The 23,579-nt window shown below is 42.3% G+C and overlaps 2 protein-coding genes across 3 annotated transcripts in view; both read right to left on the bottom strand.

The window, feature by feature from the left end:
* PRKAB1 (protein kinase, AMP-activated, beta 1 non-catalytic subunit) lies at window positions 1-6,876 on the bottom strand. 2 transcript variants are annotated; one of them, XM_010004837.1, is made up of 7 exons: window positions 6,707-6,876; window positions 5,708-5,874; window positions 3,170-3,263; window positions 2,055-2,169; window positions 857-990; window positions 319-387; window positions 1-240 (listed from the first exon to the last, which is right to left on the bottom strand). In XM_010004837.1, the coding sequence occupies exons 1-7, from the start codon at window positions 6,869-6,871 to the stop codon at window positions 163-165; spliced, it is 822 nt and encodes a 273-aa protein (XP_010003139.1). In that variant the 5' UTR covers window positions 6,872-6,876; the 3' UTR covers window positions 1-162. The 2 variants fall into 2 exon arrangements, with proteins under 2 accessions (XP_010003139.1, XP_010003138.1); XM_010004836.1 differs by having other exon boundaries at window positions 163-240; window positions 2,049-2,169; window positions 6,707-6,871.
* Window positions 6,874-23,579, bottom strand: part of TMEM233 (transmembrane protein 233) — a 23,778-nt gene continuing 7,072 nt past the window's right edge. Inside the window, exons 2-4 of the mRNA XM_010004872.1 lie at window positions 23,304-23,438; window positions 7,661-8,072; window positions 6,874-6,881 (exon numbers count right to left, since the gene is read on the bottom strand). Coding sequence (XP_010003174.1) covers window positions 6,874-6,881; window positions 7,661-8,072; window positions 23,304-23,438 — 555 coding nt within the window. The remainder of the gene's footprint in view (window positions 6,882-7,660; window positions 8,073-23,303; window positions 23,439-23,579) is intronic.

The raw sequence follows: 23,579 nt of genomic DNA on the forward strand, positions 1-23,579 counted from the left end.
GGACAATAAGGCAAATACAGGAAAACTTGGAAGTCTCAGAGACAATATTAAATCAGAGTTCATTTGCTACAGCACAGAGCAGGAGTACATTTGGTTAAGAGAAGAATTTTTTTTCTGAGACTGCACTGGCCCAGAACTATTGGTCACAAACTCCTATGATGTTCATATTGGCTTGTACAGCAAAGTAGTCACGTATTTCTTCTTGTAACGATGTGTAGCACTAAGCACCATCACTCCATCCTACAGGAAATGGAAAACAAGTGAGAAACATGGTTATCTAAAAGTCACAAGTGTGAAGAACATGTCCTGGCCTCTCACCTTGATAGAAAGTGCGTAGAGGTGGTTCAGCATGACATGGTTGGGTTCAGGGAGTAGAGCAGGATCGCACTGGTGGCAAAAAGAGAAAGTGAGACAGTGTGAAAATAATAGAAAGCAGTTTGCTCATCACAGCTGATGGGTGACAAACACCATCTGTAACTACCTATGCCCACAAACACATCACACTGCTCCTTGCGCTGAGTCCATCAAGGGATGCAGGCAAAGGTTTAGATCCCTCCAGGGTGAAACCCCCTCCCATCCTCACTGCCATTGTGAAACAGACCTCAACTACTTTTTATGTGCTCCTGACATTTTCATAGGTTTGCAGTGGGAAGCCTAGGGTTTCTGGGAGTAAAATAGCAATTTAGTTGTTTTTTTTTTCCATTTTGAAGATCCATCTGGACATAAGTAATAAGGAATTTACCAACATGGCAACTATTCTAAGGTTTGTCCTCACCTGTCCCTGTCTGTACCCAGATGTTATCCCACTCTGTTCACACCCTGAAGGCCATTCAGCAAAACAATCAAATGTACTCACAGAAATGCCTGTGTCCTTATTCAGGATGACCTGCAGCAGGTGGGGAGGAAGAATAGGTGGTGATTTAAAGCGCTCCTCTGCCTTCCAAACATAGGGCTCCTGATGGTACGGTCCTGGGGGTGAACTTGACAATTCTGCCAGAAAGATGTTAAATATTTATTCTTCAATAGTCTGTAAGAATATCTGCTCTTTATAGGCACATTTTTACTGATACTCCAGGTCGATTTTCACATCCAGAAACACAGCCAAAATAAATCAATGGCTGCAGCAGCTGATGCGGTGCCAGAGGATCAGGGATTTAAGATATCCAAAAGCTGTCTGACTTGAGACGAGCTGTGAAGATGTGGGAGGAGAAGTTCTGAGGGCCCTACTTAACTCCACTGTCATCTCTGCACAGCACTCCTCCAGCAAACACTTCACCATAAACACTGTTCCACAACGCTGCCTCCAAAGGAAGCACTACAGGCACGGCAGGCGCATGTAAAGGGCAGGCATTACTCCTGTGCTGGGGCAGGGCAATAGAAAGAGCTCTTCAGAATCTAAAGCAGTGTCAGGAAAGGATGTTACCTCATGGGGGGAGCATCTACTAGAATCTCCTCCCAGCTTCTTGCACTACCCAAGTCTCACATATCACACTCTTTTCAAAAAAGCTTTGTCTAGTGGAAATCTGCATATAGCAAAACCTAACTAAACAGGCCTTCTGCCTCAGATTCAAAAGACCGGTCTTCTGAAGGAGGTTTTAAGGTACTACTTCAGTCATGGTCTGAGCCTGTGTTAGCACTACTAAGATGCACCTAATTCCTACCTCTTAAAGTGCAACTTCTGACCTCCTTAGCAGAGGAAGATGGAAGTAGGAGCAATGTAGGCTGTCAATATTGGCTTGATGTTGCAGAGACTGATCCACTACTGAGTGCATTAAAGCCAGCCATTTCATATTGCACAGGCAAACAAATTGCTATTTAAGCACCCATGACTTCCTCCTAATCAGATCTACAGTGATCTGTGTTGCTCTGTCAGGGGCTGCCTCCTTTATGCACTCCACATCCCTCCTCTGAGCGTTTGTGATTCCTGCACACGTCCACAGGGCCTGACAAAAGTGGAGATTAATCTAGGCTGGAGTTTTAACTCCAGATGAAAAGGAAGATGAAATTTTAACAGCTCTAAAAAGTGTGATATAAAATTACCAGTAGGCTCATACCAGACATGTCTGAACATTTTTGGGAGTCCACCATCAAAGCATCGAATACTTCAAAGTCAGTTTTCTTCACCTGTATGATGTTGTTGACAGTACCTAGCTGGCTGGTTACTACTGGCTGGGAAGAAACAAGATACACAAGTCAGAATAAAAAAGCTTGGAGGACTATTAGATTCTCAAAACAACACAGTCAGCCTTACCAAGAATGAGATATATTGCTTTTAAAATATGCTAGTACCAGATCAAGAAGATCTAACCACTGCTCAGTGTGAGGTTAAGAGCAAGTGCAGGATTCAGGACTGGGGGATGGATGCCAGTTGAACCTGCTGGGTCCACAGCACTTGGTAAATTCCTGGGCTACAGACAAAGCTAAGATCAGGTCTGGGCTGAAATTCACAGTAATGACAGAGGAGCTAAGCTTTATTTCTGGCTTCTACAGGGCTTTCAGGGCCAGGCTAAGATTTGCATGGCCTGATGTAGGACAGAGTATGGCTGGTACTGCTGGTTTACCACCAAAACTAAGACTGGAGTCCAAGGCCAAGGGTTCAAATAGCTAAATTTACTGCAAGATAAATTCTGTGAGGTTCTGCAAGGTTTGCCAAGACAGCAAAAAGACTGGAACGAGCAGCTGTGAGTGATTAACTCTGAAGCAGGCAGGAACTGCTACATAGCTCAGCATTTTATAACACAGGAGGAAGAAAAGGCCTGATAGGTTTTGGCACAACTACTGGACTATGAAAAGATGCAGAGCAGTGATGGCAATATTCTGGCACAGATGGCATGTGCATTGCAAAAGAGATCTGGGCTGCTAGCAATGCCACAGTGCTTTAAAAGACAGCCTGGCACTGGACAGGAAAAGCTCACCACCTCTTACAAGCCAACACTAGAGAGACCTTGTCACCTGTTACAAAATCTCCTGTCCTTTGAGGCTGAAAGTCTGATGCTGTCACCAAGGCCAGCAGGGCTCAGAAATACCTCTCACCAGCTGAAACAGTCAGTTTCTGCTGTTAACCAATAATACCTTCTCTGAAAAGGCCAGCTGTTGGTAGAGAAACTAGATAGTTTCTTCTCTTCAGTTGCCTCAATGAATACACCCAGTGAGGCAAAGAAAACATTACCTCTGAAGGATCATGAGTCCACTGCCCGTCCACAAAGAACTTGTATTGGTGCTCCCCTTCTGGCAGGTCCAGGATGGCCACAAAGTTATTGTGACTGGAATTTAAGGCAAACAATGAGCCCTGAGATATTCTGTAAAGTACCTTGATCTATAAACAGTGACAAAAACTGTAACACAGAACACAAGCCACCTCAGCATGCAAAAACTTAAAAAAGGCAGTGCCACATTTAAGAGAATCTCTGATGCAATCTAAAGGTAGAATCACACTAAGGTTGTTTGTTTTGTGACAGTAAGTCCCAACACATTCAAAATTAGTATCATCTTCACATTATTTGTTAGTACATGAGACCTCATTTTATCTGTGAAACTCCTGCTGATGGAACAAAATCAGCTCACTCAGTTTCCTTGCCTATCAGTATTTGCCATCATAAATTGCCTTTCACAAATGCCTATGACATGAATGAACGACATTAGAAGATGAAAGCAGGCACTCAATCTTTCTGAGTTACTTTGGGTCTAAAATTGCTGCTGCTTGGTAATTCTGATACTCCCATCCTGTGAAATTCCAATTCCTCAGAAGTCTTTACCAGCACCTTAAGGAAGCTGAGAAACAGGTGATGCTACGTGAACAACTCAAACAGGTCACACAATGTCACTGTCTCTCTTCTTCTCAGGTAAGGAGCACAAGCATCACAGAGCTGGATTTCAAACTGCAGTTTGGAACAATGAACTCTTCTGCTTGAGCAGATTTGATTCAGTAACATGCTTTTACCCAGCCCTCTAAGGGATTCCAAATATCTCCCTTCCCAGAATACCTAATCTGATAAAAGACAAACCTGTCTTTCTGGGGATTTTTTTTTGGTAAAGCGACATTTTCTTTTTTCCTTCTTCCCAGATTAATTTTGCCATATCACATCTCCCAGGATTTCTACTGAGAGTATGACAGTAATACTGATGTTCCACTGGCCTCTTTTGCAGATCCTGTCTTGATAATTTATTTCACATTGTTAATGCACTGAACAATCCTTCCATACCTTTTCATCAGGCCACTATGCTCCTCCCTCAAGTTTCCTAAAAAAACCCCACACTTCTGCAACAGTGACAATGCAGGTACCCACTCAGTGAGATGAGAAACACCAGAAACTGGCAGGAGACCAATATTCCATGGATATGTCATCATTGACAGACAACAGACTCAGATCAACAGTTAAATTCAGACTTTCTGCCATCCATTAAGTCTTAATTTTTTTTAAAAAACACATTGGTTTAAATTAAATACTCAGGTACAGAATTAAGCAGTGCTCCAGAGCTCTCTGGCAGGAAAAAGCACCTAGCATAGATTTATTCTCTCATTCATGCAGTTTACCAGCAGGTATCCCAGGCTCAGAGTTTTCTAAGCAGAGTCTAGACCCTTTGGGCAAAAGCCAATTCTGTGGCCAAAGTACACGAGCCAGCCCTCTTCTGCTTGAGCAGATTTGATTCAGTAACATGCTTTTACCCAGCCCTCTAAGGGATTCCAAATATCTCCCTTCCCAGAATACCTAATCTGATAAAAGACAAACCTGTCTTTCTGGGGATTTTTTTTTGGTAAAGCGACATTTTTTTTTTTTCCTTCTTCCCAGATTAATTTTGCCATATCACATCTCCCAGGATTTCTACTGAGAGTATGACAGTAATACTGATGTTCCACTGGCCTCTTTTGCAGATCCTGTCTTGATAATTTATTTCACATTGTTAATGCACTGAACAATCCTTCCATACCTTTTCATCAGGCCACTATGCTCCTCCCTCAAGTTTCCTAAAAAAACCCCACACTTCTGCAACAGTGACAATGCAGGTACCCACTCAGTGAGATGAGAAACATCAGAAACTGGCAGGAGACCAATATTCCATGGATATGTCATCATTGACAGACAACAGACTCAGATCAACAGTTAAATTCAGACTTTCTGCCATCCATTAAGTCTTAATTTTTTTTAAAAAACACATTGGTTTAAATTAAATACTCAGGTACAGAATTAAGCAGTGCTCCAGAGCTCTCTGGCAGGAAAAAGCACCTAGCATAGATTTATTCTCTCATTCATGCAGTTTACCAGCAGGTATCCCAGGCTCAGAGTTTTCTAAGCAGAGTCTAGACCCTTTGGGCAAAAGCCAATTCTGTGGCCAAAGTACACGAGCCAGCAGAGACAATACACTTAAAACCAGCTTCATCTTACACACTCTGACCCCACCCCAGGTAGCAGGCTGCACAACAAGGATTGTTTTGGGTCATTCATGCATGGTGTCTACTGAACAAATCACTCCTTCCAAACTGACCCACAGCTCAACTTTCATCCTCTGTCACCCAAGAATCAAAAAGTCAGATTCTCATCAAGGGCTTCAGAAGAGAAGCAGTAAAGTGGTAACTCAAAGCACAACACCAACCTATCAGCTGACCACCTTTCTCACTGCACTTTCTCACCTTCTCACTGCACCTTTCTCACTGCAGCCACAGTCCCTGGGGAAATATATCATTGATACAGCAGCATCAGTTTATTACCTCCTTGTCAGAGGAATTTTACTCCAGTTGTTGAAGGACCCAGATAAATAGACTTCTTTTCCTCCCCCAGTCCAGCGAAAGACCGTTGGTCGAGCTTGAGTGGGAGTTTTATCATTCACTTCCAGATCTTGTTGCCAAGCCAGGAATTCTTCTTTCTCCAACGGAGCCTACAAACACAATATCTTAATCAAAGGAATTCTTTCCTAGCACATTTAAGACAACCTATATTTTCTTGAAGGCATTTTTCTCTAAGGTACAAGACTACAAGCAGTTTTTGTCAGATAGAGATTAGAAACTGTGCATTTCTAGATGCTGTTCGCAAGTTAATTTACACAAATTCTGCAAAGATGTTAAAGGCTTCCAAATTTGCAGAAAGAGCGGAAGGCAGAATAATCCCCCTCTCTCCATTTTAGATCAGGTTAAAAAGAAATTACTTGAGCTCACAAGAATTTTCAAAATACACAGGTATAAGAAGAGGGAGAAAAATAATTAAGAAGAAATAAGCTTAAGAAGCATTTAGATTATACAAATACTGTAGGCACAAAATTTGTAGATAGCAGAAAGATTATGAGTTGTCTATAGGAAACAGCTCTGTTCCTCTTATGAAGCATGATACACAGCAAGATGTTTCTAAGAATCGATCTAATACTGATTAAAAACCTAGTTCATAGCTCTTTTGTTATGGAAAATAATAGACAGGTGACTGCAAAGCATTAATGATCCAAAGGAAGCTGAGACACTGCCTAAAGATGGGGAAGAGCTCTGAGCGAGTGGCATTTTAGTTTTTCTAGTTAATCCTTGCTGGAAACTATGACTTTACACTCATGATACCTGCTTGAACATTGATGCAGTATCTCTCCTTAGCATAAGGAAGCAAGGGACACAGCCAGTGCTGAGAGAAAACTCAATAGCAGGATTACTGCAGGTGGTTACCAGCACCACAGCCAGACAGCATTCCCAAGCTAGTACTGGCAGAAGGCAAGAACAAACCAGCAGTACCTTGATTTCCTCTGAATGGAACAAGTCTGTATCTTCAGGACTGTCCATTAAAATTTTTGGTCTATCACCCTCTTTGGTACTGATGGCTCCTCCTGAGCTGTCCCCCCGGGATGCCTTGTGCCCGTGGCGCTCCAGGCCAGCTCGCTCACTGCTTGTGTTCCCCATTTTTAAGGGCCTAAAAGAACAGAAAAAGCCAGGTTAGCATTAAGTTAGTACTTCTGAAGGCAGAACAGCAGTAGGTGGGAAAGCAGGCTCATTGGTAGACCTGGGCTCTGTTTCTGAGTTGAAAAACCTAAGAAACTTGATTAACCCAAAAGAATAGCATCTTAATGCCACATCACACTGAGATCAAAGACACTAAATGACAATGTTTAGCTACATTTGATAATGTGCTACAGTTCAATATCCTAGTGACTCAGCCACTCTAAAAGTTGACTGAACAGGTCTCCTTCACTGCAGCACACTAGTGTTCTGTCTTCTCAAAGTTCTTGTTCTTCTGTCTTCTGAATACTCACGCACATCATGTTCTACCACATCAGCTGAAACACCAGCAGAACTTCCTGTCAGAAGGCTTCAAAACCAGCCTAGCAGAACCATAACTTCACTAGAAAATAAAGTTAGCTCAATGTGGCAACCTGCTGAGGATCCTTACAGCAGCTGGCTGTGGCTCTCAAGCGCAGACAGGACAATTGTGCTGAGGCTCTGCTGGAGGCTTTCTCCAGTGCCTGCTCTTTTCTGAGAGGCAGGGGCCTGCTGTGCCAGAAACACAATGCCCCACAGCCCGTGTGGCCGTATTCACAGAAAGAAGGGATGAGACTGGATGCGTGTGTCGTATCTCATCCGAAAGAACCACCTACAGGTGAAGAGCAGCAGCTCAGAGGTGGCCGTGGGCACCGTGCCGAACCGTACCCCCAGGGCCCTGCAGAGCACCCAGCAGGGTACAACTGCACATACAGGACACTGCTGTTCCCTGTAAGCTCGTTACGGGCACTGCACAGATGGCAACCGGGTCCCCGTGCGGGGGGCAAACCCGGGCCTTGCAGCCCAGCGGCCCCAGCGCCCCACGCGGCCCTTTCGTCGCCATAGGAACCATCTCCGTAGCAAACGCCAGCCCCCGGCCCCGCTTCTCCCCACTGCCCCGGGGCTCCCCCTGCCCTGCCCGCACAAGGGAACCCACCTCTCGCCTGCCGAGCCCGCCGCTCCCCACCTCCCAGGGCTTCCGCTTCCGTCCGGCCGCGCACCCGCACTGCCGCCCCGGGACAACCGGAGCCCGGCGCGAAGGTTCCGGCACCGAGCACTCGATAACCGGCCGGGGCTCCTGCCGGGCCTCGCTCCAGCAGGGCTGTGGCGCCAGGCTCTTTGCCCCCTGTCCCACCCCATATCTACTCGGTAGAACTGCTAAACTGGGGCCGTAGGGATGAGCTCGGCAGCGAAAAGTGATGAGACTTCACCGGCCGCTCGGAACAGTTTTCTTCAAATGACTACCACAAAGAGGTTTTGGATCTGCAGAATTGCAGATGAGTGTGCACAGGGAGACTGGAACCAGGCAATTAAAACATTTGCCCTCTTCGTGAAACGGGAGCAAGAGCTGGCTGAAAGGACACTGCCTTTAGATGGTGAAAGCAGCCTATGAAACCACCAGTCCATGGCTCTTTCCTCTGAGGAAACAGATGGAAACTAAACTCCTTAACTGTTTCCCAAATTAAATTACACTCATATATTTTTCTAACATATTGCTCTAAGCATTTCCAATTACACTATCTCGTTTTACCCTTTGCTCTTCCTCAGCTGTTGCTGTCTTTCTTCTACTTTTCTAACAGGCACAAAGCTGTGAGGACTGCAGGTTCCTGCCTGGCTGGGCAGTTCTCTTCATGAGGAAGGTGGCGTTTTTCTCTTAAACAGTCAAAGCAACCTGCAAACACACAGAAGGATTCCTGCCAAATCCAAGTCTATCCTTGTGGCATGCTCTGGGGAGAATTCTGCCAGGACAGATCAAGCGTGCCTACTGGTGAGTGCACGGGTGTCTCCCAGTGTGTTTTGAGGAACAGCTGCTCCCAGTTTGTCTTTCATGAGTAGAACACCTCAGCACGGGTCAGCCTGCCCAGGGGGTGTGAGGAGAATGCGTGTGGGCAGCTCTTCCCCAGCCCTCAGAACAATTACACTGCTATAAAGTGCAGCTGCTGTTATTTTGATATTTCACACAGCTTAGCACTCCTAAATTGTTTGCCTCCAAACCCAAATTATTTTGTTCTCCCCAGTTCTCTTTTGGCCAGCACCAGTGCACATGCCTATGCCTGCAGATACACACTACCATGTCTTGTCCATCACTCGCCCAAGTAGGACCATCTTGATGGTGTACACAAGTCAGCCAGACTCATTGCAAGCAACAGTACCTTCACTTTGAGACCCATCCTCATTTATTTGCAATCATTTTCATTACTTCTAAGAACTACAGATAGGTGACAAATGGTAGGATAAGGATTAATAAGCTGTGGGAACTAATCTATGGTAGGTTCAAGCATTATTCAATTTAAAGTTCTGATACTAAAACGTGAACGGTTCCTCCCTTCTTAGTGAACATATGTACATCCATGTGTGCCACATGCCAAAATCTTTGGGAGTTACTGGCCTGTGGACAGGACAGATAGGATAGACACAGGCATGTCAACCTCTGGTGGTTGGGCTTCACTGCTGCTGCCTTCTCCTCCCTCTTTTCCAATGCCTGCTTCCTCTTCAACCCCGATTCCCGTCTTCCCTCACTGTCAGTCATGACAGGTGGGTGTAGCACAGTCCTAGAGCAATCAGCCTGTACTCGTCCCCATGAATTAGAAGGCCTGGATGACATTACACCATGAACAACAGTCTTATGTGAGGGGCTTACCATTGCTGCCCACTAAATCATCACCTTGCCTCCTCATGGGCATGTCTGTATGCATGGTCATCACATGCGCTGGAGTATTGCTTTGTCCTGTCAGCTTGAGTGGGAGCTCAATTCCCTTACATCTGTTAATGCAGAAGATGTGGGAAGCAGGAGATTAGGTAAAGACATGCCACAAGGGCCTGGCAGAGCTCATCCACCCACTGATTTTATGGAACTCTGGAGTTTTGCTCCTCCCTTTAACAGTATCTGTGACATTTTGCCTCCCTTCAAGCTCTACAACTTGAAGGTATAAAAACTATCCTTCTTTCACTCCATCCAGCACCAGCCCTCACATTCCAAAGGAAGACTACAAAATACCTTTTCTACCCCTACCCCTTTACATACCAGTCTTAACTTTCTTTTCCTTACTGCCAGAGGAGGATGTAACAGATCGGGAGCTGGTTCATATTCTTCCATCAAGACTTCCATATGTGCCACAAATGAGGTTCCTGGTTCACTTTCCTAGTGAGAATGTCAGAGGTGTCACTTGCCATTGAAATAATCTATCACAACAACTCTCCCTAGTTTTCCAAGCTGCCTTTATGTCTCAGATGAGGACACAGCAACAGGCCACCCAGGCTTAGCCCTCACTAAGCACTCCCAGCTTTGGTATCAGAACAATCTGCTCCTTAGTTGTTTAGCTGTGCACATTGCCTTACAAATTTGGGGGATGCCCAAGAATAGTGACTGAAAGCATTTTCACTGAGAAGGAGAAACAATTAGGTTTAAATGTCCTTCCTGCCTCTGGGACTAACTGCCAGCATGACTTTCTAGAAGACTCTTAATCACTTCTGCCTTTAGCTATTAGCTTTCCTCGGCTGGGTGAATATGACAATCTTTTAGTTAAATACAAATTCAGGACTGCAAATTATTATGTTCTGGTGTATTGAGGACCCTGCTTGTGTTCACTACTTACATTTCCATGGACAAATTACTCACCTTAAAAAACCTTTAAATTTAGACATCCCCAAAACAATATGAAATTTTGGTATTAGCAATCACACCACCAATGTGACTGCTGATTTATGGTTGTATGCTCAGGAAAAAAAGTGGTACCATGGAAATTGTGTGGCGATTCACAACAGCAGGTTGAATTGCAAATGGCAGAGTTGGAAGGTAGAAGGATCAGAGGGAAATATAATTGAATACTTTGGAATAAGAAATTCCCTTGAAAGGAAAAGAAAAAACACCACAACACACTTCACTTTGAATGTTCACAACCCCTAAAACAAAGTAAAAGTAATTAATTAAATGCTTTCTTAGGTGTCATGACTGTGCTACACTGCCACAATAAGGCAATGTGAGGTTTTAAGAAGAGATGCTTGTAAAGCACCTGCAGGATATGAAGAGTCACATAGTGTCTGTTCTTTACCATGTCATTAACCACAAGCAAAGGCCACCTCCTTTTTCCCTTACATCTAACTTCTTCAATAAACATGAAGTAGATGTACCTGACTATAGAAATCCACAGAGAGCATCTTATTCAGAAATTAATTTGGAGGCATTTTGGTTCTTGGCTCATAAGATGATGAGATTCAGCAGATGTTGTTGAAGTTCTAAGAGTCATGACAGAGCACTTTTGGTGGTGTACAGGCTGAGGGGTTAAGTGATATCTTCACTACTGAGTCATTCTTCCCCCTTGGAGATATCATTTACTGGCTTTCTTCATCAGCTGACTAATTTTTAAAGAAAATAAAGACCAAACAGGATCGATCTGAGGTCAGGAGAGACCTGTGTTAAGGGAACGTACGGCTTTGATCAAATGAGATGAAGAACGCGGTGAAGAATGGCCTTACAAACCTTTTCGGCACAAAAAACCCTTGTGCTAGCCCCAAGGAAGGGATGGCACTCACCAACCACTTGTGCTCCAGGCCAGAATCTCATTTTCACTGTTTGGAATATCTCCTGCAGCTGGTTAAAAACACAAGGCAATTAATGCCCCATTGAATGCTGGCAGAGATAAGTGTACACGAGGCTGCCATGACTCCCCATTACCACACATCCCTTAATTTCAGTGGAGATTCCCCTTCTCTTACCCCAGAGCATGTGTTGGAAAAGAAATGCAGTGGCCTAAAGTCTCAGACTATGCAGTTTGAATCCCTGATTAATCTGTTGGAATCTGGCAAAGTTCCTTTTCCTTGGTATGATGCAAGCTTATTTATCCAAAGAGAAGTCACTGTAAGCAGTGTGGAAGCTGACTCAGCCCTACAGCTAGATTTGACAAAACCAGGAGGGCCAACCTCAGTCATGAGCTGGTAGATGGAATTCAAACATGCCATAAATCACATTATAAAAGACACATGAGCAAGTGTTTCTTGTAGCTTTTGTGCCACGGACAGCGAGTTAGGTGGTAGCAGCAGAACCTTTCCTGGGGTTCAAGACAGCATAATTTTAACTGCAGAAACCTTCCTGTTACATTTTTTAGTATAAACTTCCTTTTTACCTTGGGCTTCTGAGTTTGTTCCCACATCTTTACATTGGCTAGAGAGATCCGTTTCCAAACCTCCTCCTCCTGTTAGGTCATTTCTGAATTTAGACCATTTTGCCAGGCTGCCAAGGAGTGATGCAGAGGAAGCTGGGCTGCCTCCTTGAAGGTTCACTCACATTTCAGGGACACATGCCATTGCTGTGCATGCAGAACATGCTGATGGGCTTGGGAAACAAAACTGTGAGTGCACACAAAAATCACTCATAGACCATTGCATCCCTTCTCTACATACCTTCAGAGAACTACTAATTAAAAATGAGGTTGAAGATGAGAGGATAGTAAGAGGAAACCAACATTCAAGTAGTGTTTCAGCCTGAAGGCTCAGTCTCAGAGGAGCTGTGGGTTAGGCAGAAGCCATGCAGACCACCCTGCACAGGCCTTCTGACCTCTTTGACTTTGCCTGGAGGTATCTTCTGCAAAGTCAGGGTAGGTTCCACATGTATTACATTTCCTTTTAGTTTACCTCACTACCACAAGCGAAGGTCTGGTAATATGTACTCTTCCCTCCATGAAACAACACATTCTATAAATTAGGCTCCTGAACAGCTGTCAGGTAACCAGGACATGGCTTACCAGCTTGGCCCTGAATCACTCCAGTGACTTCCTTTGTATTTAAATCTTACATGCCTTGGGGAATCCAGTCCTTCAAATGCATCCTCTTGCTCATGTGTGCACACACACTGCCCAAAAAGTAAAACCTAACTGGGAAGATAGCCCAGTCTCTCTCCTGCTGATGCGAATCAGTAACAAAATCCATTTTAAATAACTGGCAGATGAAGTTAGAGTCCAGGTAAGGAAGTGAGAGATGCTTGCACACTGTTCCAGCAGATGCTTCAAGGCTGAATTTGAGAGTGATGGACACTGGTAGCAAACATATACAACCTGTCTCCAGGCTGAGAGGCAGAACACAGTTCTGTGAGCACATATCTGAAATACAGGTAACAAAAGCAACAGCTCCTGGAACCTCAAGCCACACTGTTCCTGAATTGTGGTTGCAACCACATACATTGAAGAGCCAATGCTGATCTTCAGGTCACAAGCTATGAACTCCTGGGTGTGCCTGCAGGGAGGCACCCAAAGAATTTAATTTCATATTGTCCCCTTGGCTTCTTTTGCTGTGCAATCTGAAGAAACATACATGGCATGTTGCTGAAGCGTCTGGCTGCCCCCTTCATACAGCAGCACAGAAGCTCCTCTTATATTTAGAAGCCTTCTTCTAGGGTTACATATCAAGATACGTGCACGCTGCTGTTTTGCAGAACGCAGCTGCCCTGTAAGAAGCGAAAGGCACTAACATGATCCAGGAGCTGAGGCCAGCAACTTCAAGTTTCCATCTGTCTCTGCCTATAATACATGCAGGAAGGAATAGAGAGCTGGACTTCAGGCATTAGTTGGTGCTTTCAGCATGCAGAAAGAGTGCATCAAAATATGGAAGCCCGGAGCAGATTTGTTCACCTGCCCAGGAGACATATGTTGAGTTGAAATACATTTTACCACGTTCCCCCCTGCCTATTTAATGAAATAACATCATTCAGAGCATACATATGACAGCTCTTTTTGTTTTCTTCACCAAAAAATGGCAGGTGCAAAGCAGAATAATAATGAGCCAAATCCAAATCTAGATGCATGAGAATGAGAACAGGTAATTTCTAGAGCCTGTCAGAGATAATGAAAATTGTTTATATGCTCTTCAAATTATAAAGCAGGCATTAATTCCTCACACAGCTGCATTCTGCCTTCCACACCCACTGCTATCACCAGGGGTCTTGCCAATTTGGGCAGTAAAATGTCATTTAGCAAATGTTTCCCTGTGTTTGACACCTCACTGCATATGGGTCTGTCACATCTGCAACAGCATGACTGGGTTCTACAAGGACCATATTCATTTCCAGCACACACTGTATTTGACTGCATTTCTCAAACATAGTTGGAAATTTATGTAAACATAAATAAATGAAGAGAACTGGTAACAGTACATTAGCAGAGCAAAAATAAGATTACCTATGACATAGAAGCAGTAGAGAACATTAGAGGAATTGCTGCATTTTCCTCTCTCTGTCACATTAAGTGGTTTAATATAAAGCCTTTATTTTTATACCAATCAATAGCACTGTAAGGTAGCAACATCTATCTTCAGAAGCACTGAAGATGCAATGGTTCAATTCTCAATTATATGAAGAACAAGACTTCAGAGATATTTATGAGCATCAAGATATGAGTTAGATTTCCAGTATGGTTTTCAGCTCCAATTGATCTAAAATCCTTGTTAGGCACTTCGAAAAAATACTTCGAGCTGTCTAGCCCTATCCTCTAGTGCCCATGTAACTGTGGAAATCTCTCTCTCCTCTCACAACATATGCTGTCGTTTAGTTGACTGCACTGGAGTTTAATATTTTGCAGAAGGATGAAACTTTTTGCACACACTTGGATTTTCAGTACACTGACATAGAGAACTCTTCCTGCAGCAATGCAATGGTGTTTGCTTTGATGCCAGCAACTCCAGGTGGTGGAAATCTGACTTCTGCTGAGACATGTCCTTCAAACCTCTTTCCTCTCATGGTAGAAAAGCCCTGAAGAGACCACCAAGGGACCATTTTTTAAAAGGTCTCAACATTCTTTCTGGATGCCATTCTGAAAACAAAGCACAGAGCCTACCTTGCAGTTTTTTTGCATATTTTGAGCATTAACTGATCTCTAACAACTTCTGAATGTACTAGCTACAGCACAGAGTGGTAGCACAGCATCATACAGGCCAGAAAGCCAGCTTTAGCTTTGATACAATTTATTCTGAAATTCTCCCAAGGGATGAGAAAAAGGGATGTTACTCTTTAAAATACAAGAGGCAACAAAACTTAGGAAAGAAACTTCCCACATACCAGAATGGACATGAATTAAAAGTAATTTTATTCCACTTCTCAATGACAGTTCTATCATATCTGATAATAAGGCAAGCTACTAAAAGTCCCACAAGACGTATCAGACCATTGAAATAGTATCCAAAAACCAAAGAGGAGTTCACAGAACAGCCAATTCTTGGGATCATCAAAACCAATGGCAAGATTCCCACATGGATAAATTCATTCCGTATAAATGCTGAAGAAAACTGACTTCACCAGTGTTCATTAAGTTTTCTACTGGAGTCAGGATCAATGAAGGATAGGTGATGCATCACTGACTTAAATGAAAAACAGAATTTGGCAGAAAAATAAACAAAAAAGCACATTAAAAGTATAGTCTCAAGGCACAGAAAATACATGCTTCCAGGCATATGCTTTAACAGGCAAAGGCTTCTGGGAGACAATTGTTTGTTGTCTTGTTTGGTTTTTTAACAGGTAGTTGTACTCCTGCCAGGCATGATTATTTTCTTACTTAACACCTGCAAGTAATTTCTGCATAGTGGGTCCAGATTTACGTTAGTGCAAGGAGAGTAAGTGTAAGTTGGCATAGCCTGCTTGAAGATGGAGTAACAATTAGAGCAAATGGAGCAACAACCACTGAAGATGCAGCCATCTGTCACCAGAGCTTACTCCTTTTAACATGGGATACAAAACACATATTCTATCAAACAGTTATCAGCTAATAAGACACAGCTGTGCCATGCTAAAATTTTCGTAAGGTACCGAGAAACTGCAGTAGAGGCCATCAATTCTGTAACCTCAGGCTGTTCACTGAGTAATACCTTAGGACCAGCAAGAGTGTATGTAACTGTGTGAAGGTTCAGAAGTCTGTCCATCTCCAACTGCATTGATATATAGACTATTCATAGCAAGATGAGAGGATGAACTGAACAAAAAGAGACATGAACAAAGCAGAACATGATGAAACTATGTGACTTGCTGGAGGAACAATAACAAAGGGATGAAGAAGAACATCTATTTAAAAATCTTTTGTCAAGATAAAAAAATAGGAAATTTTTACATAGGTGAAGTTTAAAGAGAAAAATATGATCAGTGCAACTTTAAAGCAGAATTGGAGCTAAATCATGGAGTTCAACAATTAAAGACAACAAAACAAATCATTAAGGAAAAGATGGATTCTATGGAAGAAGAGTGTCACTTAATAATCAAGTGTTTGGAATCGGTCCCAGGCGATTAAAAATCCAAGGTAAAGACCTAAAAGCTGAGGATGACAGGAAAGCAGCCACTGAGTCAGAGTACACCCACAGCATTAGAAAACCACATAGCAGGATAAAAATCACAAACCGATGGTTATGATTGTTATGTCAAGACTATTTTAAAGGAATAAAAATATCCTTAATGGCCTGATCCAAAACCCACTGGAGGCAACAGGAGTTCTTACTAGCTTCAGCAGGCTGTGCAGCAGATCTTACATTGTGCACTATAAAACAGTCTGAATATGTAGGCTTTGTCTGGATAGGGTCAGCCACACATTCCATGTAAATTAGAAAGAAAAGGGAGCTGTTAGGGCAAGAGCTCATTATACATTCAGGTAAAAGAGAAAATTATGCTTTATACTGAGATTCCTTATAAATAAATTATTTGGAAAACCTGGTCACGCCATGCTGATTAACTAACTGGATTATCAGTTCATCCACCAGCAACATGCCTCTGCAGACCTGTAGGGTCAAATCTAACAGTCTGGAATGAAGGGTCTCCTTCTCTTCTTCTTTTTCCCCTCCCAAGATATACATGATGATATCCTCCAAGTGCAGTCCTGGTCTTCAGATTGCATGCTGCAAGGACACAGAAATATGTATTTTTAAAGGAGGAAAAGACAGAGTTTGCCTTGTGAGTTTAAATTATTCATTCTAAAGATCTAATGGATACATTATGCCACATTAGTGGCATTTGCTCTTTTAACAAACATCCCTCTAGAGTAGTGGTTCAATACAGTTTTGAATCAAAGAGATAAGCTGCTAATGGCACTGGTCATCTGTCAATCTGGATCAAGTTTTTTAAACTGGGTTACCTGAATCAATGCAAGTTAGGATCTTTTATTGCCAGGAAATGGGCTTTTACTGGACAAAATTTAATGAGGGGAACAACATCTTTGCTTTCTTGAAGTGGTACATAAAAAAGCCAGGCAAGAAGAATACTTTCAACAATTGACAACTTGGTAAATACAACAGTAATAAAAGACAGAGGTTTTAAAAGGACTGGGTAACCACTCATGTGCATCTGCACACGGATAGATCTGAGAAGTCCCTCAAATTCTTGTGTTGGGGGCAGGTCTTGGACATTACCCACAGATGTACTGATCTTGCTGGCTTGTCCCTGGATGCTGGGCACTCTGAGATATCTTCTCCATCACCAGCTACCTTTTATCAGCTCCTTAAAGAGGGGTCTAGGGCACAGGCACTAAATAGTAAAAATATCTGGCAGACAGCATTAACTCCTTTGTTGATTGTCTCTTGGATGCTACTCAGGACTCCAGTGGGCAGACTCTATTATGAGAACATTTCCTCCATGCACAGATGAAACCAGACCAGAATTTTTCATGTGGTTTGCTAAGGAAATGAGGCTGATATAATCACATTGCATGTACCTGTGTCTGCCCACTACTCAGCCTCTGAACTGACTATGTTTGATAGACAGGAAGAGGACTTTAGGCTCTTCCATTTTTACAAATCCAGTAAAAAGAGGTAGGGTATTGGAGATAATCAGTTGGTACCCTTACTGATAGAAAATCAGCAATATGAGCTAACTGGCTAGGTGGACACCAAGAATTAATGTGAATAAAATACAATAGGAATGCCCTGACTTCTGACTGTGGGCTCTATCAGTTAATGGCAGGTCAATGCCTGCAGCAAAAGGCAGGTAGTCTTCCTTGACTTTTTTTTCTATGGTAAGGTACAGAGAACAGGATTGGCAATGTAAGATCTGGAGGCTGGCTGTGTAATTCCTGTCATCTTACTGGCTCTCAGTTTATTCTGTCTCTGAAAGAGAAACAGCCACTCAGTGAAATGGCTGCAAAGGCGTTTGAATGTCTCAGTACAAGAAGAGCAGAGATATTAAAAATAATATTGCACACCTTTTCCTCCTGAAGAGTTGTTTCTGACTTAGTAAGAAAAAAATGTATGTATACATCTGTCCCTGGTGTCCAGTTTAAACACTTTTCTTTCTACCAGTAATCACCAATGTTGCATTACTGCTCATATACCTAAGACCCTACTGATTATGAAACAGTATAAGATAGTACTTTCTGCACAGCCTGCCTGTCTGTGCCTTCCTTCAAAGCCATGCTGACAGGTGGTATTTCTTCCATTTCCTTGGGGTGAAGTTCTAGATCAAGTGAGATTAAAGAAGGGATCAGAAGTTCACACTGCTCTATGGAAGCATTAAAATATCATAATGGTTTGCATGAAAATACAAAGTCACCAAACATAACTATCCTTCTCACATAAGTTATGACTAGAAGATAATTCTACCCTGCCTGTGGCCCTGGGGTTCAAGATAAGCAAAAACAATTAACTTCTGTGAATTAAGAAAGTCTTGGGCAGCGGTCCATTGGCAGTAGTTTCTTGCATTCCTTTCTTCAGTACTTTGGCTACCCTTTCTCATACCAAAACTGTTGCTACCTCAGCCAGAGCCCTACAGAAAAGCTTGTGTCTTTACTTCACTCTAACACCTCTAACTAGTTCTTCACATTTCTACTGGACTCACTGGCACTTGCCTAGACTGCAGAGAACTACTAGAGAGGTACACAAAAGACATGGGCTCTATAAGATATGCTTTTCAGCTCAATTGGTTAGCAAAACAACTGTGAGCTCCAGTTTTGCCCTGAGCAGCATTGTTAAGTGCCACTCAGACACTAAAGATAGTCTAAAAACATGTGCTGTAAGAAGCTACATATTATTTCAGACTAACAGGCTATGCAGCAAACCCAGCAATGCAATAAGAACACGATTCTCATGACAGCATGAAATAGAATATGACTTGTTGAAATCCAGTTAAGAAAGGGTTGAGGATCTTGCCAGTGGGACTCAAATGAAATCCAAAGACACAAAACATCTTGTGTCTTGTATCAAAAAGCAGAACAAAACTGCTCCAAAAGTTGAAAGACTGCTCTGAAAGCACAGATCATGAACCCTCATGAGAGCCCTCATTCATTGACTAAATTCTTAGCTTTTGCTGATCAAAATACTTAAGACACAGGAAGGCTGACTGCAAATCTGTTCCAGTCATGGAGTGGCTACTAACAGGCTTCATGAAGGAGTATAGGACTAGTGGCACTGGGTCAGCACAAACAGCCATCTTTGCAGTGTCCCATCTCTGACAGTGACATCTTACAAAGGCCTAAAGGGACTGTATCAGAAAAGGCTACATCCAGGATGCTATTTCTCCCTTTACTGCCTTCCAGCTCCGGCAGTCTACATCTTAGAAACTTTCTGAGCCCACCATTATATCTGCATCTTTGCATTTAAGCTTTTTTTTTTTGTACCTTCACTCATTGCAGTTTCAATTAATTTCTATATTTTGTATCCACAGCAACCAAAAGCACCAAGTCCCACAGCTGCATTCCATGTCACATGGCAAAGTATCTCCTACTTGTTTCAAGCTTCTTACCTCTGCCCCTTCATCTCATCCATAACAGACAACAAATAATCATTCCTTATTTCACTGTCTTTAACTACTGATTCCTAGTCTAATCCAAACCAAAGACATTGTGTCTGTTTTTCCCTGTCCACATATGAAGACTTTTTTGTATCTTGCAGACCTTCTGTTTTTTGGGGTTTTTTTGTTGTGTGTGTGTACACCATATCTTTCTTAAGACAAGGACATCAGAACTAAAGGCAGGACTCAGCTGAGTGTCATCTTGCTATTCAGTCTCTACCCAGGCACATTACAGCAGATGAAGGCCACACACAGGCTATGGCACACAGCTCTGCACTGTTCCAGTTTGCAGTGATATTTCCCTGTGGAAGATAAACACCTCCCTTTTCTCACTGCAGTTCTTGATGTACAACATGCCTATGGGCACACATGCAGGGCTAGACTCAGCAGTGACACAAATACTGGTTTAAGTTTCATCTGAGCAAGCAGTGGATGTGTAATTCAGCATTTAGGCCTGGCAAAGGTAGCAGTGAAGGAGAGGCTGACAGGAGAGGGTAAAAGTTACAGAATGGAGTAAGAATAAATCTGGCCTAGTGTAGAATGGGGACAGCTCAACGCTCAATGATTGCTCAGCATAATGAGGAAAGCACTATTTACAATGATCATGACAGACAAGTTTTATTGCTAGGTTCTCAACTCCAGTGACACAACTGACTGCTTCCCCTTGTCTACATTCAGGGTCATGACTGCAGAGGTGGACGGTTCCCAAGTGTTGAGTGGGCCTTATTCCTGGATCGATCGATCTATCTATCTATCTATCTATCTATCTATCTATCTATCTATCTATCTATCTATCTATCTATCTATCTATCTATCTATCTATCTATCTATCTATCTATCTATCTATCTATCTATCTATCTATCTATCTATCTATCTATCTATCTATCTATCTATCTATCTATCTATCTATCTATCTATCTATCTATCTATCTATCTATCATTATATTTCTTAATATATGTTTGCTAAAGATAACATGCCAGTGTTAAAGTTCCTGTACCAAGAAGAAAAGTCTTGGATGTCTCAGGCTTGTTGCTTTCTAGAAGCTCAGACTTGGGACACTGTGGAAGAAATCCTGAGGCTCATACAGCCCTCAGACTCATTACACCTTGCATCTTTGGTACCATCAGCAGGACAACGAATAAAGCAGAACGAGCTACTGAAATTCATCAAAGGGTTTATGATGACTCAAGTAACACTCTGTGAGAAGCTCTAGCAGTCATGGGAGAACAGATAAAGTACTAACACAGATTAAAAAGGGGATGGTAAGATGATAAACAACAAGCTCTAGGGAGAGAGATACATAGGAATATGGAGGAAAAATAAAAGGAAGTACTCCCAATGGTAATTTTCAATGAGACTCTTTATCATTTGAAGACCAAAGAAGCCACAAGGAACATCAGCAGGACCAACTGGGTAATATGTTAGTTGATGAATTTCACGTGGATAAAACACACAGTAATGAATCCTGGAAAGGTCAAACTTTTCATTCATATTGCTGAAATCTAAATTAACTTTTGGGTGCATGTATAGGTCATGGAAACATCAAATCTGTGCCCAATGGTAATCTAATAAATCAGTTACAGAGCTGTCGCATTATTCTATTAAGGCTATTCTATACCAATACTGAGGTGTATATATATATATCTAAAAGTTAGCATAGAAATAATTTACAATCACTTCACGTGAGCGAAGTGCAAAGTGGTTGCTAGTACATAATCATAACAAAGATACATCTGGATGTGACAAAACTTCACGCACTACCTTCCCCACCAATGGCACGACAAACTCAAAGACAATTAATTTAGTATAAAACCTAAATGTCCAAGAGTAAGGCAACAAAAGGGACTAAGGTAAGTGTGGAGGATGGAAAGATCAGTTGGTGACTCATTTTTACATCAGATGAATAAAAAAAGACTGTTGCTCCCATCAAACACTTAGTAAAAAGCAAGGGCTCTTTGGAGAGTGACAGGTGAGAGGAAGAAGGGCAACAGAAAAGAGAGAGAAAAGCCAGAGAGCAGGGTGAATCTAGTACACCTTGAGTCCTCACAAAATTCAGGATACCATTTGGCCATGGGACCTCTACAGGACCTATTCACTGAATACAGAACTTATTATTCCACGAGAGTGCTGAGGGCTCCCAGGCACCTGACAGTGCTTCCATCTAACAGAGATTTTTATCTTTAAAAAATCCCCAAAACCCCCAAATTTTAAAATTTGGGTTCCTTAAGGGTTAGAGGAGAGGGAGGTGCTTACAAATAGTGACTAGATGCAAGTACCTGGCAGTGGGCACAAGGCAGCCTTCACACACTCAGCACACAGGGTCCTTACTGTAGTGGAAATGAAATGTAGCCCACAATGAAATGCAGGTAGTGTGCCCTGGTTAATGGGAGTGCTTCAGGGCAGTGCTGGCTGCCACTGCCCAGGCTCTCCTTCTCTCCTGATACTTAGAAAAATACCCGAGCTGCTATCCTTGTCTGAGAAATGATGAGTAAGTAGTAAAAGCAAACAGCGGAATTTACTGCTGCTGTCAATTACAAAACTTGGCACATGCAGCCTGAAGTGACTCGGTTTTACATCTGTTAGGGCTGAACAAACTGGACACAAGCTGAAGCAAAGAGAGGTTCATGTCTGCAAAATGCATGGGAAAATAATGAATATACAGTTAGCTTCTGATTCTGTGGCATCGACCACCAATATCCTCCAGAAATGGACCCTGTCTCCACTATTTTCCCTGCAATTCAATATGGCCGTACTTAAAGTTTTTGTCTGAAAATGCTGTACAGGTTTAACCAGCTACACCATCCCACTCCCTGGAGATGTTTGCATTTCAGTGGTGGATGAGGTGATCTCTGTTTATAGTTTATACATAAGCTTGTACAGTGCACTGAAAGGCTCTGCAATCAAAACAGCCAATAATAAATTAATTAAAAACAGTTATTTTAAAAGAAAGTGCACATTACTATGGAGAAAAGAACATATTGTTGCACAAGGATATTAATACCCTATTTACTTTTGTCCTTTTTTCTAAATAAGCTTATAATCCATATGGGTAACCACTGTGTATAAAGATTCATTTGTTGAGCTTCTTCACTGGCTTTCCAGGTGTAAGGAGGCTGGTCAGTTACACAGCATTGAGAATGAAGGACCTTAACCCACAGCAAGCCAAGTCAAAATTACATTTGTGGTCACTTTTGATATAGTTATGGTCACCTTTGTATCAAATAGTAAAACAGTAACTGACTGTCTTCTCCTTGCAAAGTTAAAATATATGGACAGATTATGAGACTAAAAATTAGCACCTAGCAACTCTATTACCTGAAACCTAAGAATCTCTATTCACATGGTCTTACACAGTGAAACTAATGGGCAGAAAAAACAATAAGCAACTGGCCTAAATGTGGAAAACCTATGGGAACTCCAAGAGTTTCTAGAAAATCCACTACTGCTAAGACAGTTGTTCACATTTACCCACAGACAACAGAACTTTCTAAATTGCAAAACAAGTAGAAGTTGCCCTTTTAGAAAACATGCATGCACCTCTAAATTATAACATTATTAGATCATTTTTTAGTGTCTTATCTGCCTGCGCTGGAACCAGCAGTAATTTGCTTACCGTTGTGAAATGAACTACACAATAGACTCCAATGATGACAAGGCCAATGATAATCGATGCCACAGCCACCCAGAGCGCATTGCGACCCAGTCTTTTTGATCCTTCTATATCTCCTTGATTATAACTGTTTAAAGCCTGGAAAAGAGAGAGAATGTTTGTGAGATTTTTGTACACAGAAATCTAGACAACCCAATGTGACTGCTTTGAACTAACATTAAGTTGTGTGCACACTGGTAGTGTAGAAAGGATTTCAGAAAAGAGTTATTTGCTTTGTAA

Source organism: Chaetura pelagica, unplaced genomic scaffold (genome assembly GCF_000747805.2).
Source record: "Chaetura pelagica isolate M959 unplaced genomic scaffold, ChaPel_1.0 scaffold249, whole genome shotgun sequence".
NCBI lineage: Eukaryota > Metazoa > Chordata > Aves > Apodiformes > Apodidae > Chaetura > Chaetura pelagica.